Below are 17,236 nucleotides of genomic sequence, written 5' to 3'. Positions count from 1 at the left end.
ACAATGGTGTACGATCCTATACGAGACTGCGAGGTACCTTCGCCATCAGTCGTGAAGAATGATCCGTTCAAATACCCTACACCACCATCAGGATACGGAGGAGGATATGATAGAGACAGGGATGAAGTGGTGTCTAATGGGGGAAGACCATCGTTAACTCAGCATTCGTCATCATACTCTCCACCACCTCCTGCCGGACCTGGACCAAGTAATCTTAGAGGACTGTTGAATGATGGGCCGACGTCAGAGTCGAGGAGAGGGAGCGATAGGACAGCCTCGATATCTTCCATGCCTGAAGAAGGAGATGAAGGGTCAGGATCATCTAGACCGCACATCCACCGATTACTCAATAACACCTCTACTCAACCCGTATCAAAAACCAATTCCAATTCCTCTCTACCCAGATCATCACCCTCGAACCCATCTCCTGGCTCAAGATCCCACATGTTAGATCCAAATGGCTTCCTGACTCCTGCTACCCCCGCATCTGCATATCCCAGATCAAGATCAACGACATCGAGATCACCTCATCCACCAACACAGATGAGCCCTCAACGAGCCTCTGTACCTTTACCTTTGCAACAGAGTCACGATCAAGGTTATCCACCACAGTATGGTGAACCCTCGCACACTTACAGGACAGATTCGACAGCATCACTCGTAGGTCAGAGACCAATGTTACCACCCCAGCAACCTATACATCCACATGAGATGTACGGTTATGAACAACGTACACCTGGGGGCGGACCATATCAGAATTTACCTATGCGTTCACCATCTATCTCAGTCTCGCCAAGGAGTCAACATCAGTCATTACCTCATACTTCTTCTCGACCTGGATCCGCATCCAGCGCATCCCATCCATTCGGTTATCAACCCTTTCCCCAAGCTACGGCGATTTCCCCTTCCACTTCCACCAGGAGATTATCAGAGGATCAAAATCGACCCACTTCATCGAGTTCAGCCAGTGGAAGACGTTACACCGATCCTAATGCTCAAATTCCCACTCCCGCTCGTAGATCGAGCCAAACTTCCATTACTGGATATCCCGCACCGCGCTTAACACCTATACGATCCCCCTCGCCCATTGTTAGAGGTATACCCTATAATCCTAGTAGACTTAGTGCTCCCGGAAATGTGACTAGACCTATCGAAGCGGATGAATTGGCATATTACAGGAGCATGTCACAGCAGAATAATCCTTTAAGGAAGAGAAAGGCGAAAAGACCTTTACCATCTTGGTCTGGACCTTCGCCAGGACCCAGATCGAGTTTCCCAAATGAAGAAGGTACTTCGTATTTCCCACCTCAACAGAATCAGAACGAAGATGATCCAACAAGGTACAATAGATCTCAGAGTTATGTGGATGATAGAGCTTCGATAGGTCGACATCCCTCTGTGACACCCACACCTGGATCTGCATATGGCGGAGGAGGACATGGAGCTTACCCCCCTGCGTTCGATGATCCGTTGGCGACTCCCGGAGCACCCCATAGAGGAGGCACACTGACAAAAGGCAGGAGACCTACTGGAAATGGTGTGGAAAATCACTTGAAGAGACCTAGCGAGAGGGACGAAGACGAATATAATGGACACGATGTACAGAGAAGGAAGGTTAGTGAGAGGCAATATGTTGGAAATAATGCTGCTGTAGCAGATCATTGTGAGTGTCAATATACACATCAAATATATCCGTGAGCTATGTTAGGCTGATCAGATCTATTCATTGTGCTTGTAGATAACTCTCGACCGGAAGTTGGCGTCGAAGGAAGAGAGTTCTCACCTATAATAGGCTTGAAGAAGTTCAACAACTGGATCAAATCGGTGTTGATCGGTAAATTCGCTCATAGACCCCAGGGGAAGATACTGGATATAGGTTGTGGGAAAGGCGGGGATTTGAATAAGTGGAAACAGGCTAGAATCATGTTATATGTTGGATTAGGTGAGTACGATCGCATACTTTCTGCAAGATACATTGATAGTCTCTTTAGAAAGGTTTTGGCTGATTTTTGTTTGTCCCAAGATCTCGCCGAAACGTCTGTTCAACAAGCTGCGGAAAGGTATCAGAGGATGCAAGGTCGATTTGATGGTTTCTTCTTCGCCTATGATTGTTTCTCTGTGAGTTGTAACGTTGGTTCTCAAGGTATACATCTAGCTGACTTGCGTAAATCACTTTTGTAGAAACCCCTCGGCGACATCTTACCTGAACAGTTACAACAGAAAGATCTCTACGATAATGTGACGATGCAGTTCTGTATGCATTATGCATTCGAATCCGCTTCGAAGGTTAGAATGATGATCGAGAACGTATCGAGGTATCTGCGTAAAGGAGGGATATTCATTGGTACTATCCCCAATGCAGAGCTCTTGTTGTAAGTCGACGTCTTCCACTTTCCTCGTCTAGGTTGAGAAAGACAAAGACATGAAGGGGATTTAGCTCATGATTCTTTCCTTTTTTCATGCTGCAGATCAAAGCTCAATGAATTACCTGAAGATGACGAAGAACTCAGATTTGGTAATTCATGTTATTACGTCCAATTCTCAGAGAGGAAACACAAGGGTATATATGGACATCAATATCGATTCTTCTTGATGGATGCGGTAGAGGACGTTCCTGAATATGTTGTAGATTGGGAAAATTTCGTCAAGTAAGTGGACCTGTTCCCCTAACATCCTCCATCTGTTGAGATAGATTCTGCTGCGTATGCTGACATTTGAATTAGCCTCGCTATGGAATATCGACTTCGTCTGATATACAAGAAACCATTCCATGATATTCTTCAAGAAGAGAAAGAGTCCCGTGATTTTGGTCCTTTGTTGGGTAAGATGGGTGTGGTGAATGATCAGGGGGAAAGTTCGATGGATGAAGATCAATGGGAAGCGGCGAGTGAGTGCAAGCTGTTGCTTTGTATGCCTGTCGGATTGGAGAAGAGACAAGATAACATGCTGATAATCTAATTGGTTGGTTTTCACAGATCTCTATATGGGCTTCGCATTTGAGAAGATATAGATGTCGCTTCTCAACATCAGGTATATGGGTTCAGAAGCATGACAAGAACGATCAGTGTGACCGAGCGAGGTCCATACCTAAAGGCAAATAACGGAGTACGAACGAAAAATTTACTCGATTATCGTACATGACTCGGCAACGACGTCTGATCACTTTCACTCGATGTGTATAAATTATGATTATCATGTCTATCAAAGGAATCATGTGGGGGTTTCAAATTCGGTCATAGATATATATATCATTATCTTTTATCCGTTGTATATTCATCGTATGACTGATCGGAAATATATATATATATTAGTTCATATCTATCCTTCACACATATAGAAACCAGTTCAGTCAAGCGATCCAGCGATCAGAGAAGGCAAGAGGGAAGGTAAAGGTAAAGGTTACTTGTGTAAACCGGTTGTTGTTACATATCATTGTAGAGGGGATTGTTCAAAGATGAGGATGCATCATATAACATATCTTGCAATGAGTGATTCCGAGGACCAGTTGATTTTGTTCAACTGGAAATAAGATTATACATACTTCCTCAGTTATCTTGTGATATTTCCTTTTACACATCTCAAAGGATAACGCAGATATTGTCTATTGTTTTCCTATGATATTCAGCCTTACTACTGTATCTCCTACGCCAAATCATTCTCCCTGCGAGTTACATTCTACTCAGATCCCTTCGTTCCCAAACTTGTATAACAGTTTCACCCAAGAATACAATCTCAGGTGTAACCTTTTCTACTCTTAAATCCTGTAATTCAATCCATTTTTCACCTTCTTCTTCCTCCTCCCCATCATTTTCATTCTTTATCTTTGCTGAACCATTTGTGTCCTGATTTTGACCCGCTCTTATATGTATTTTCCAAATCAATGAATTCTCTTCATTCTCGCCGTTCTTCTTCTTCTTACTTGCTGTTATACCTGGTCCCAGACCTGATGTCTCGGTCGAGGCCTTTGTAGTATCCAATGTAACGTTCGATAGAAGATCGTATTGCGTATGCATAGGATCAGAAGGTTTAGGATTGACATCTACAGTATCATCATACACAACAATGCACTTTCCGTCAGCGAGAGGAGCATATAAAGAGGATGAGATACTCGACTCACAATCACTAACGTCAACACCTCTCAGAGGAAAATTGACAATAGTCGGATTTCGTTCACTAACGAAATTATTCTTGGTGAATCGTTTGATATGTAATATCAAGTATGGAGGGAGCATCGTAAGATGATGCCTTTTCAATGTAGGTCCGAATTCCTAAACACAACACATATAAGTGAAGTCAGCAGACGTTCGTCTACTTGCAAAATTAAGTATTCATGTTTACAAAAATCTCAACTGACCTGAGTAGTCTTCCCGTCGAATTTGGCAAGGATGGTCGATAGTGGTACTTGCGGAATAATTTTCTTCTCATTCACATCGGTAAATAACGGTGTGGCCGGTAAATCCAGAGCGAGGAATAAGAAGGGTGATGTAATAGTTTGGATATCTAACATACCACGTAGAGATATCAGCATGTTAGTCATTTTTCCATAACTCTGCCCCAATATGGTCAAACTCACCTCGTCCAATATCAAATACCGGTCTCGAATACTCTTTATGAATAATCACCTGCTGAGTTTGGATCTGGACCTGACCTTGGAAAGATTTATATATGATACTTGAATTTTTCTTCTTATTTCCACCCAGATCCCTATGAAGGGTATTAATTAACCAAGATAAGAATTCCACCGGATCACCTTGTTCTGTCGTCTTGAATTTCCCATTCGACCTCTTGTTCACTTCATGTAAAAACTCGTGAGGGGATATTTGCGACTTGAACAGTTTGGGATTCCACAACCTCTTCGCCAACACAGCTAATCGCATAACTAATTCTGTGGGTTTCCTTTCCTCTTTTAACTCTGGCGTATTTGGATCCAAGAAGAAATTACGGATTGGTGGAATATGTAAGAGTAATTGAATGATTACGTTAAGATAGTCATTTTTCTTTATATTGTTTATACCTATATATCCTGGTCGGTAAGGTTGGTTTCCTAACGTATATGATAACTGATTCCCTTTGGATAGTTTTACGAGGTCTTTTGTGGTATATCGAGGGTTTAGGACGTGGATGATATCGTTCAAGGATGGATCTGATACGAGATACCCCTCGGGTAAAACGTAGAACTGTTGAATATAACAGCATACAACGTCAGTACGGTTATGCAGGACAAGGGGCAATAAGGTGGGATGGCTCGACTCAACTCACCTTCTCTGTGCTGAGATTCAGCCATACTCTGTGGTTCTCACCTACAGCATGTCGATATGCCCAACTTCCCCTACCCCTTCCTTGAAAATACTTTCCACAAACTAAGCAGGCGTATACATTGATGTTGCTAAGTGATTTTGAACATAACCTTTCGAAATCGAAATCAAGATTTTGTCGTGAGATCTGAGTTTGGACCAACTCATCAGTACGTTTCATGTATTTGAAGCAAATCTTTTTGTCTATGGTAAAGAATAAGACACTCACCGTATCAAGATACATGTCTCTATGAGTTTCATCATCTTCCTCCTGTTGCTTGATCTCCTGTTCCTCTCCTTCGTCGTCATCACTTTCATTCGGTGGTACATTCGATGTAGAAGCTACAGGTAGTTCAGGTGCTGAGCTGACGGCGAGCGCTGATGAAGTACCATTGGAGTATCCATTCACTTGTTGGGTGGATGTCGAAGGCGATGATATAGCTTCGAGAGAGGGATCGATCCTCTGTCGCTTTGCCGCAGGGGGCGAGGTTGGCGGTGAGGACATTTCGATATACGAGCTATCTATAGAAGCTAAACCACGGAAGCAATGATAAGTACATCTTCCATGGGATATATGAGATGGTTCACCTACCAAGATAGGAGTATCAAAGGAAGTACAATTTCCAGAGTCGTCTAAACGCCCGAAGGGCCAATGAAAGGTCTGCCTTCAGATTGACGTGGATGACCAGAGCAGAGCTGAATCACCTTTCACGGAGGGAGGTTGAATTGATGATGTTGCGATGCTCTTCAACTGGGGATGGCGGTACTTGCGTTGATGAGTCTATCACCCTATCTCTTGCTCGACGGTTGATGGGTGAAGGTCAATGGTTTGCTCGGAATGGGAACGAAAGTGCGGTTGTGATCAAGAGAGGTCCCTGAAACAGAGCTATGCACGAGGGACCCACGTGTCACCCACCCCCAGGTGGAGGGCGGTGAACGCGTATCGAAGTGACTACGAGTGAGTTGGGATGAGTGAATTACAAAAGAAAGCAAAATACAAAGCAATATTTGACTTCATACAGCAGACTGGGATATCAGCACTTCAGTTCCCCGTTGAGAAGCTCGGTCCCAGCCTCGAAAAGGACTCTCCCACAGCTATGCCGTCCGGACTCGAGGATAACGCTTATCACGACGATATATAACCCATCATGGCAGATCATACATCGCCCACCTCACCTCCCTCTCTCCGTCAAGGCAAGAGGATGCCCTCCGGCCCTCGACCCCCTCCGTTGCCTCTACGTGGATCGCCTACTTCGTCGAGGGTTACATCGGCTGGTACGAACCCGTCTTTGAGAAAACAGACTTCGTTCGGTTCACTGAGCAAACTCATCTCAACTCCTAGAGAGTCACCCCTCGACTCCATCATCGATGCGGAGCATGATTTTACTGTCAGTCCCGAGAGCTCGCCTTTGCTCAAGCCAGCTGGAAGCTCCAGCAAGGATGTCCTGCCTATCACATCTCCATCAACTATGGTATCTGAACCGATATCCCCTCCAGCTAAAGGAAGACCTCACGCTCAAACGATCACTGCGCTTCCGATGAGCCGAGAAACCTCGAAAATTCGTGCTCAGACAATGCCAGATGGTGATAGACCAATCACTCCGACATCGGCATCATTCGTAGTCAGTCGTCCAGTTACTCCAACAGGTATCAAGTCCCCACCCAAGTCAAAATCTAAACCCAAACCTTCTCGTCTCAACACAAGCAATTTAATGACATCTACCACTTCATCACCTACAAAATTAGTCTCGCCTGGGATGAAGCATTGGCAACAAGTCAGATCACATGTGATGGCACCTACGCCTGCCGAAGAGAGATCCTCTCAACATCATCATGTTAGACATCCAGCTAAGAAGATGACTGGTCTAGTATCAAAAGCAGCAGGTAGATTCGGTTTCAAGCACGCTGCGGATAATGTTATAGGATATAACGATAGGAGACAATCTATGATGGGTATACTATCAGATTTAAACGACCTATCGAAGGAAGAGAAAGAAGCTATCACGAGGGAAAGGAGAAAATTCGCTAGAGATGTGAAAGTCTGTTTGGATGCTTGTTGTTTAGAGGAGAATAAGAGAAGATTAGCAAGAATAGGTCATGATAATAATCAGAACTCATCCATGGGGGCTTACAACAACGCAGAAACCAAATCAAGTGGGATGTCGATGCACCACAATGGATCTAAACATACTTCCTCCCACATGCAGAAGTTCACATTCGATCCTGAATTCTCAGCATTCGCACCTTTGCTAATGGAATTACACAAACATCTTCCATCTGCAAGATCAAAGAAACCATGGTCTAGAACCTGTCCTCATCATTCTGCGATATTGGCTGAATTGGGTTCAGCCTTCTTGCAAGATTCAACTTCGACCGACGGGGAGAGACAACAGGCTTTAGAGGTATTTGGGGTAATAGTGAAAAATTGGGCTTCGGATAATGCAGACGAAGAATTGGAAAGATGGTTATGGCTTTGCAGAGCGTTATTGGGTAACGATCGTCAATTGAGGAATAGAGGTTTGGCGTTATTGAACAGATTTTTACATCCTGATTCGAGTTTGCCCAAAGGTTTGGATAGACCCCAATCCGCTCTTGCTTTCTTGAGTCTGGCATGTGCCCTAATACAACTTCTACATGCGGTCGAGATGTCAGGATACGGTAATGAAGATCATTTACAGATGGTAAATGGTTTTCTGGCGGATCTGAGCGAAGGTGATATAATAGATCTGGAGGAAACGTCTCTGGTAGACCTATTAGGGTCAATGGAGCTGGGTGGATCCCTTGGTGGAGTCGATAAGGAATTGGTATGGATGGCTGTGGGCATGATCATCGGTACTCAGCCTTCTATCGCGCCGTGGTTATTGATCGAAAAAGGCCAAGTGCTTCAGGTGAGCTGTTTCATCTGCTTGATCCGGTCACGGCAGCAAGCTCATGAATATGAACAGCGCTTCTGCCCTCCTCCGTTACTACATGCAACTCCTCCCGTAATCCTGAATCTTCGTTCCCGATCATTCTCACTGTTTTTCACTTCATACACATCCCTTATATCAGCTTCTCTGGATGTTCCCCTGGCAACACGTCTATGGCGATCAGCGAGAGACATGTTAATCCCGGAGGTAGAGCATCTACCAGACGAAGATGGTTCTTTGGCTGTATCATTAGCAATATTCCTCTTTGAGCTCGAATTGCAAGGTCACAAATTGCAGCCTAGCAAACTGGAACAATCAGACCCGTTCAGGATCGCTATGGAACCGGTCAAGGATGTCAAAGCTGGTGTAACAGAACATCGAGATATGATAGCGGAATATAGTACAAAACAAGAATGGAAGTCTCATTTCGAAATGGCCGCTAAACAAGTCGTAAGTTTATCCAAACGAGAGTATGGCTCATATGAATTAGATCTCCAATGGACCAGTGGAAGCGGTCTGTGGGATGGTCCAATCCTTTCTGCAAAACAAACGATTCCTGGCTTTGGGGAAAGAATGTGTTGTTGCTCTCTTCGCGGTATGTTAGCTTCACTTTTACTGTCGTACTGTTCGATATGAACGGATCGCTGACTTTGTCACAGCGCATCTCATCATCTTCCGTGCCTTTACAAGAGGCTCGAATCTTTCTGATCTGGCTATCCAAATCTCATCCTCGGCTATTCTATCAGCCCTTATTTAGCTGTTCCGCATCAACTTCCTCGTCGACCCTCCTACCGCATCTCAGATTGGTCAGAGCCCTCTCGGATCTCCTTGGGCCAGCGAGATATTGGACTCAAGCAGATCCTCAGATGGTCGTTATCGTCCTCATGGGTGATGTAGTGCCCAAAAAACCCAAAGGAAAGGGGAAAGAAGGTGAAAAAGTCACGGTCAATGTGAAATTAGGAAGATATGCGGTATTGATTGGATTGATAGAAGCTCTCGGTCAGGTGGATGAACCTGCCGGCTCAGGAAGTAGATTAAGGGCATTCATTGAGAATGTCGAAGCGCGTTTGGCAGCTTTCTTGGAAGCAGAAGAAAAAGACGGCTCGTTGCCTGCAGGATACAGGGGTTTGATTTGTCAACTGTTGTTCAAGATGAGGGATACTACCATGTCGATTAAGAAGTAAGTCGTCAGGTGAATGACGCGAAAACGTCAGCTTACATCCTGTGTGTTGCAGATCAACGTGGTTGAAGTCTATCTTAGCGTGGTTTACGGAACTAGCCTCGGCTGAACCTTATCGAAATGCCGAGACAAAGGCAGATGATGAGCAGCTCCTCACCCTAAAAACCCTCTATCAAGGTTTGATATCGACTGCAGATTCTCAAGATAAATCGACGCCGATAATCAACTCGCCTCCAAGCAAGTGGACAGGTGGTTCAGCCAGGCGAGATAGTCTACCTCTCTTGTCAGAGACAAACAGAGCTATCTTCGACACAAACTTGGCCAAAATCGTTCCCTTCTTGCTAGTCACGGTACATGCAGCATTATCAACCGAGGACTGGGAAGCTCTTCTTCCTAAATTATGGCATTATTACGATTCTTCTCGCCCATCGCGAAAGGGATTGACGTTTTTACTTGAAAAATGTGCCGAAAGGATTCCAGGTCAACTTCGGGCGATCATAATCTCGGATCTCACTAGGTGAGTCGAATCGTCGATGGCTTTATGCTGATTGTTAGCGATTATACTTTTGTTCGTTCACACGCACTGAGCAAGATAGCTATGATATTCGGATGGCGATTTCAGGTATTGGCGCAGCGCATCCTCACTGATCGACGTGGACCCGTATTCCAATTCACCTCGAAGACCTTAGAGTTCGTCGCGACCGAGATTGGATCACCAGATTGGGTGCCACCGCATGATGTGCAAGATGCTGCCTTGAAGAAATTCGGTCGTACACTCCCCTTAGAACTTCGACAGCGATTGATGGAACTAGGATGGAGTGAAGATGAATCTCTACAAGCTAAATCGGACTGGGAGCAGGTCCCCGTATCAGCCTTACCCGCTTTGCAGTATCAACAAGAAGGCATCAATGTTGAAAGGTCGCCTAGTCCCATGAGATCCCTCACCAGGAAAGGTTCCAGTGGGTCTGGAAATTCTTTTAATGGCAAGAGGAGAAAAGCCATACTCTCACCTACTCTGCTGGCCATTATCAACGAACAAGCCCGAGCACTTGCAGGAGAGATTGACGGACCGATCAGTACGACTTCACTGGAGATTGTGAAATTGCTTCAAAGGGATGACCCGACTGGCTTGTTGCGGCCCATTGCAGAAGGTTTCGGAGATGATTTCCTCGATTCGCTCGCTCGACTGAATTGCATATTTGCAACACTAACGCCTGGGTTCGCCTACGCTGCGCTGAATTCTTTAGTGGGTCATCTGAAAACGGTCTTGCGTAATAGCCCTCATTTCGACCATCACGCTCTAGCATTAGCTACGATCTCGCGACTGGTACCGAGTACGAGCGAATTCTCATTACGAGATATAAGGAAGAACAAAGCCGAACATGTACTTCTTCCTGCATCAATTCATGAAGATGAAGGTGGTTTCAAGGTACATGCACCTTGGCGAGATGGTCAAATAGATGTTCAGACGGCCCAACTTCTAATTCTGGCAGAGAGTTTACGCGCAAATCCTCGAGAAGTGTACTTGTTCAAGAAGATGCTATCGAATCTGCAGATTCGAGACTCGATACCCCACCTTCCCTTCGCTCGAGCTTGGCTGGTCTTGATTTCGACACTGTTCTCGGCTGTCAATAGGAATTACAACGATCGAGCAGAATTGCGACATTTCCTGTCTAACGTCGGTAATATACTCCAAATTCATGGCCAGAAAGATCTACTAGTTGCTTCGCACGCTATGCGAGTGTTTATGCTCTGTTCCGCCAGATTCAGGCGACTATTTGCTTCTATGGGTTTCTCAACCATCATGAGATCTATTTACGACACCTATTCAGGAGGGAGTCCAGCTTTGAAGGATTGTATCGAATACGCTTCGAGGAGTTTCTATCGGATACATCAAGATTCTTTCGTCTATCAGACCTGTGTGGTCATCTCGGAAGGGGAATACGATCCTTCAGAGGTATACTTGTTGTTATCAAGTCTATCAAGAGGGAACTCGGAATCTTCCGGTGTCTCCTCTGGTATCAAGGATCTGAACAACCAAGAAGAAATCGATGCCTTGGTTCAAATGTTATCCGGTCCCGAAATCGCTTTGTCCGATTTGGGTCAGGCTTTTTCCGAGAAACATTCGCTCAAGCAAGTCTCAGCAATCACATTGGAAGAGACCATCTTCTCAAAAGAAAACATCATCAAGCTTTTCGTCACTGTCATAGCGGCTAATCCAGCTACTACACGGGCAGCGAATTTCCTCAGATTACTTTCAGGGTTGGTGCCGCATATATCAGAGCATCAACCGAGTCAAGAATTACTCAGAGAAGGAGTGGAAGTACTGGGATCGGTAATCCAAAAGGGGAAAACAGGAGATGAAGCAGCTATATCGGCTTTCCATCCTGGATCCAATGAGTCCACCTCAGACTGGACAGCCGCACGAAGAGAATACATATTCCTAGTTGAATCATTTGCAAGATCTGGTGGTCAACTAGGTGCTTCAGCTACGAAACGTACTTTGGATATGGTTCTCGATCTATTGAAACGTCAACCTGAATCTGTCGGTCCGGCCGCATCGAGTATTGTCAGCTCCCTAGCCAAGACCCACTTGTCATCGTCGAAGCCCACACCTTTCTTAAGGGATATCGCGCCTTTGTTCAGGATGTTCATTGCAGTTGTCGATTTTTCCGGTGTGTTAGATTCGATAACTGCCCTGATTAAACGGTCTGCCTTCAATCTAGATGGCGAGATCACCTCGATCATCGTTGAGAACTACGTGGAACCGGCTGTGAGGATGTTGGCTTCTGCCGCTGAAGAAAGTATGGCATTTATCGTACCGCTTCGTTCGAGTGCGGTGAAGTTACTTGCATCCGCGGTATTCCTCAGAGGTGACGCTTTAGGTGCTCTCGAACGACATCCACCTTCCGCAAGTTTGTTGGCTTCTTTGGTCTTACCTCTGTGTCTGTTACTGGAACCTCCTGAAGAAGTCGATCGAGAAGCTGTATATGGTAGTCTATGGATAAGGTTGTTAGCATATGTCTTGAAATCGCGAGATCGACATAAGACCAAAACTGTCAAGACAGTTACTACGAATCAAGTTATAGCGGCGACCGTTCTGCTGACTGTACAGATAGTCAAAGTTATCTTCATTCGAGCTTCAGAAAGTATATCTTCCATCAAAGGTTTATGGACCTATATATCGTCGTATCTACTACGAGTCATTGAAGATGGAGATGCCTCTTTCGCCGAATCATCGCTTATCAACCCTTCGCCCAGAATCGTAGATTGGATAATGTGGAGTTTATTCGAATTGATTTGCCTGCACAAGAACCCAATCATGATTGATCTCAGGTATAAACTACAATTAGTCTTATCGAATTTACATGAAGAAGTCGAAAGGTCTGCACCACCTTCACCCAGCTTAGGAGCAGGAGGGAAGTTATCGAATCCACCTATAACATCGCAAAATATGTCAGGTAGAGCCCGGCGAATCTCATCTGCTAGAACGCCCTCAGCATCATTCGGTCATTCGAGATTACCCAGTGCGACTTATCCTGATATGTCAGGATTTGGCTTAGGTCTAAATTCTACTCCAGGTCCGGGTCATGGCCATTCAAGAACGTCGAGTACGAAGCTTACTCCGGAATACATAAAGAACGGTCAACATTCCAGAATGCCAAGTCAAAGTCAACAATTCCTAACTCCTTTCAGTAGTAGTACACCGCCTACGTCCAATAGAATAGGATCACACGGTAGGATGCCAAGTCAATCTTCTCTTTCTGGAGGTGCTCATCATTCACATTCCGGAGGAAGTGGCAATGGAGGTATGGTCAGACCTTCGTTCTCCGCTTTATCTGCTAGGAGAGTCTCTAGACCTGCTTTTGAAGTTTTCCAAAATACCCCAGGAGGAGGGGCTGGGGCAGGAGGGATGCATCGTAGATTCCCATCTTCCGCTGGAGACATCAGGAATTTCACGAATGAGAAAATCGCAACTGCTAGTAGTAAAGCGAATGGAGGAGCAATCGTTCACTTGTTGTCTACCCCTAACCAAATTCTGTCAGCCACAAGTAGTAATTTCCCTACGTTCTCCCCTTCCCATAGTCCCGTTTCACCTCAAGGCAAGAACCCCTTGAGAGGAAATACTCTAAATGGTGGTGGAGTCAATGGACGAAGAGGAGAATCTGCTTTGAGGGAAATTAGAGTGAAGAATGATAAGTTGTGTGAGATGACTAGGAAGTCAATGAAGATGGTTAGGTTGATCAATGGGTATGAGAATGGTGGTAACGATGGTGAAAACTTATTTGGAGATGATGATAATGAAGATGATGATATGATGAGAAGTTGGAATGTATTGGATGCTTTGGTGAGTTATCATAGCAACATCGTCAATGACACATACTTATCATGATGAATTTTTGTCTGGGTAGAACGTGATATCAGAACAAACTCGGATATTCGTAGAAGAGGAATTTAGAGATCTCTTCTCCCCTATTTCGTCCACTACGTCCCATGAAATTGGCTTAGGAGACATATCAACGGTCTTGGATCATTCTTTGAATCTCACCGATGCCCAAAAATCACAAGGAAAAGAAAAAGAAAAAGAAAAGAGGGAAAGTGGATATTCGTTAGCTCCTGAGGGATATCAGCTTGATCCGAACGAACATTATCATCATCATTCTGGTCCAGGTGGTATAGCGGAAGAAGGAGAGGAAGAAGAAGATGAAAATCTGAAATCGTTCAAATTCGGAGGCGCATTTGGATTTAATGAAAAGAGAAGGAATTCAAGTTTGACTAGGAACGATATTCCTTCGTTATCTGTTTCCAAGAATTAGTTGTATAAGATCGTCGATTTTTATCCCTTGGCGTTGCAGTGAAAAGGAAGAAGATGTGGATAACGGACTATCTTACTGTAATAATCGTTTGTATTGCGTAAACGTATGACTATGTGTCTAGCATGCGTCTTAACGAAAGTATGACCTTCACGAATGTATGCCATGACGATTCAGTCTTACTTTCATTCGTCACATCTCGATTCGTCCCCTGTCGTTCTCTTTTCTCGTCAAGTTGACAGAAACAACGCTCGAAGAACACTACAGATTTTCACAAGGCTCGTTATGATGAAATTGCTCATTATTTACAAGAGGTGGAAAAGGGTGATACAACAGGTTATACTCTACGATTAACTTATCGTTCCTATTCTTCATCGCCATATCATGGTTCCTCTTCCATCTCAACCTATGTCTACTGTCTGACTTCCGGGTACTAAGCATTTGAAGTCACCTGCTCCCTATCTCTGCCTTCGAATCTGGGTGATCGTCTTCGATGTCTTCTAGGTTGATTCGCTGCGAGATTGAGGCCTAATTAGGTATGAGATATCAGAATAAGCTGTAGACTGTACACAGTCCGAGTCGAACAGCTTACCCTTCATCTGCTCTCCAGCATGAGCAGTTCCACTTTCACTCGCTTTGCCTCTACCTTTATTTCGATTACTACAGTGCCTCCATGTTATCAGTGAGCGTATCTTGGAGATTAGATATACCTAGCAGAGCTAAGCTTACGCATTAGCGGTCTCATTCTCTTTCCCCCTTTTAGGACCCTTTCCTTTGGCTGCTTTCAGAGCTCTGGTAGTCTCGGGGATTTCCCTTTCTTGAGCTCTAGTAGGATAACTACTATCAACGATGATAGCATTTTCAGAGGTCGATCCAGCAACAACAGACGAGGCCAAGGTTGTTTCAGTACTGGAGGAGACTTTGTTGACCAGGGTTGTGGCAGTGGAATAGGGTTCAGCCGATGTTTCATTATGATATACGTTGAGGTTATCCTTCGTAGGATCAATCAAGCGTTAGCTATTTAATTCATTTATCTGTTACATGTACTCTATGAACGACTAACCTTTTTGCCCTCCGCTTTGGGCTGAGGACTTTTGTTAGGTTTGATAGCTTTGTCTACGGCGGTAACCTTGATCTTAGGAACCTTCTGCTGTTCATGTGATTCTTGACGGTCGATCTCGCCAAGCACATTCCTCGAAGATTCTCCCCTAGTCTTCATCCCGTATATTCGAGATTTTCGAGGCTGTTTAGGAGGAACGTTCTGCTTCTGGTGTTTGTCATTGGCAGCTCGAGTGGCTTGAGCCGGTACAGGTGTTTTGACGTTCTGCATTTTTGAATCGTTGATACGTCAGCAACACTTCATCTGCATCTACTGTACGAACCGCCACATACCTCAGGCGTAAGATGAAGTTCTTTGAGCGGACCTCTGGGTATTGGCTCGACTTTGTCACTTCTTGCAGCAGGTACTACATGGTCCAAAATCAGCTGTAGAGTCCTTGAAGAATGTGCTATCTTACAGCTTCGAGTTCTCAAAGGCGTGATCGACTTAGGGATATCTTCCCAATCCATTTCAGCTCTTTTCGACCAAGCGCCCAAGAAACTCGCCCATGTCTTCTCCCAGCATGGCTGTTTGCCTTGCAATCGCTGGATGATCTTGAGAGGACTTTCACACAAGTAGAAGTGATTGTTTAGATAAGCGAGGAAGCACAGGTCGTCGACTACCGACGGGTCGACCTTGTACATATACGAAAGATCGCCTGAAGGGAGTGAGAATGGTGGGGGTTCTGCTTGAAAGGGCTGTAGAGAGGGATGTTGAAGGACTTGAGAGATCTACAATTCAAAATGAGAATCGCAGACCATCTGGAGCATGAAGGGGATCCTCACTGTCCATCGTTTTTCTGGTTCGAATTCCAGCATGCCAGTGATGACTTCTGCGATACCACCAGGGAGTGAATCATCATGTACGAACCTGAATCTCGCTCTACCTTCGATGATACGTTGTTTGATGTCACTACTATCTTCCTGAGGTCGATGTCTGGTGAATGGATGAGGGATACCAAGTAGCTTCATAGCGAGGATACCAAGAGACCAAACGTCGTTTGGTTTGGGGTCATACAAATAGTCCTATTTCTCGTCCATAGAGGTCAACGAGCCTTACACCTTTACTGTAGGGAAGTACGTGACTTACAGCTGCTTTCTGGGGGCTTGAGTAGTCTAAAGTACCTCCTGCACTTCGGACTTTACCACCGTCAGGTCTGAAATGGGAGAATCCAAAGTCAACCACCGCCGGCAGACCATATTCGTCAACTAGGACATTAGATCGTTTCAAATCCTCGTGACTAATGTTGAGCTGGTGTAGAATATCGATAGTCTGTAGAAGTCTTCTGAAGAAGGGAATGAAATGTTGTTGATTCCATGGTGTAGAGTAAGCGGAAGCAGAAGCAGGATAGAGAGTGAGAAAGACGTAGCTAAGTTGTCGGATCTCACGTCAGCTCTGGTGGCATCTACGGTTCTGGTGTACCGCCAGCTTACGTCCATCCACCTTCTTCCATCACACCCTCCAAGCCTACTATACCAGGTACACCAGCCCCTGAGAGTGCTTTGAGGAGAACGACTTCCTTATGGGCTTCCACAGCATCTATGGTTTCGTCCCAGCTGACTTCTCTACCGGGGGTATGGTGAAGCGCCGGAAGAATCTTGCATGCAGCTTTATGACCATTTGGATGAGTGGCGAGTCGAACGTGAGCTGAGAATAGAAGGCAGAATCAGCTTGTTTCGAGAAGGTCCGAAAGGCATGGGATTCACCATAAGCGCCTCTGCCTAAGGTCTTACCCAGCTTCCAACCTCCAATCTGGGTGAGTGTACTTCGAGGGGTATCGTTTTTGGGCATGACGGGTGTGGGAGACTACCTGGTGTCAGTCGATTATATGAAGGCCTGAGGGGTATTAGGGGAAGAAGCAAGAGGTATCAACAGTCAAGATGAGATGGTCGATGAGTGAAGAAAGGGAGGAGTGATCTATGAGAAGTGAACGGTATAAA

At 45.0% G+C, this 17,236-nt stretch overlaps 4 protein-coding genes across 4 annotated transcripts; 2 read left to right on the top strand and 2 right to left on the bottom strand.

Moving 5' to 3' along the window:
* Nucleotides 1-3: 3 nt before the first annotated feature.
* Nucleotides 4-3,010, top strand: L199_002980 (uncharacterized protein; the record flags this gene model as incomplete). The annotated part of the gene is made up of 7 exons (XM_064888717.1): nt 4-1,663; nt 1,739-1,942; nt 2,024-2,118; nt 2,182-2,372; nt 2,469-2,648; nt 2,724-2,887; nt 2,976-3,010. 7 exons carry the CDS (start codon nt 4-6, stop codon nt 3,008-3,010), a joined length of 2,529 nt encoding a protein of 842 aa, XP_064744789.1.
* Nucleotides 3,011-3,668: 658 nt separating this feature from the next.
* On the bottom strand, nt 3,669-5,799 carry L199_002979 (uncharacterized protein; the record flags this gene model as incomplete). Its single annotated transcript, XM_064888716.1, has 6 exons — nt 3,669-4,039; nt 4,118-4,268; nt 4,355-4,500; nt 4,574-5,177; nt 5,260-5,442; nt 5,524-5,799. 6 exons carry the CDS (start codon nt 5,797-5,799, stop codon nt 3,669-3,671), a joined length of 1,731 nt encoding a protein of 576 aa, XP_064744788.1.
* A 643-nt stretch (nt 5,800-6,442) lies between these two features.
* On the top strand, nt 6,443-14,200 carry L199_002978 (uncharacterized protein; the record flags this gene model as incomplete). Its single annotated transcript, XM_064888715.1, has 7 exons — nt 6,443-8,182; nt 8,240-8,650; nt 8,694-8,798; nt 8,863-9,383; nt 9,439-9,900; nt 9,972-13,731; nt 13,796-14,200. 7 exons carry the CDS (start codon nt 6,443-6,445, stop codon nt 14,198-14,200), a joined length of 7,404 nt encoding a protein of 2,467 aa, XP_064744787.1.
* Nucleotides 14,201-14,630: 430 nt separating this feature from the next.
* L199_002977 (uncharacterized protein) lies at nt 14,631-17,087 on the bottom strand (the record flags this gene model as incomplete). The annotated part of the gene is made up of 10 exons (XM_064888714.1): nt 14,631-14,725; nt 14,790-14,857; nt 14,927-15,189; nt 15,261-15,521; nt 15,590-15,663; nt 15,715-16,027; nt 16,082-16,321; nt 16,386-16,665; nt 16,730-16,943; nt 17,003-17,087. 10 exons carry the CDS (start codon nt 17,085-17,087, stop codon nt 14,631-14,633), a joined length of 1,893 nt encoding a protein of 630 aa, XP_064744786.1.
* Between the last annotated feature and the right edge of the window lie 149 nt (nt 17,088-17,236).

This window comes from Kwoniella botswanensis, chromosome 1, assembly GCF_036426115.1.
Source record: "Kwoniella botswanensis chromosome 1, complete sequence".
Classification (NCBI taxonomy): domain Eukaryota; kingdom Fungi; phylum Basidiomycota; class Tremellomycetes; order Tremellales; family Cryptococcaceae; genus Kwoniella; species Kwoniella botswanensis.
The sequence above is the reverse complement of the archived record's forward strand: the minus strand, read 5'-3'. Positions and strand labels throughout refer to the sequence as shown.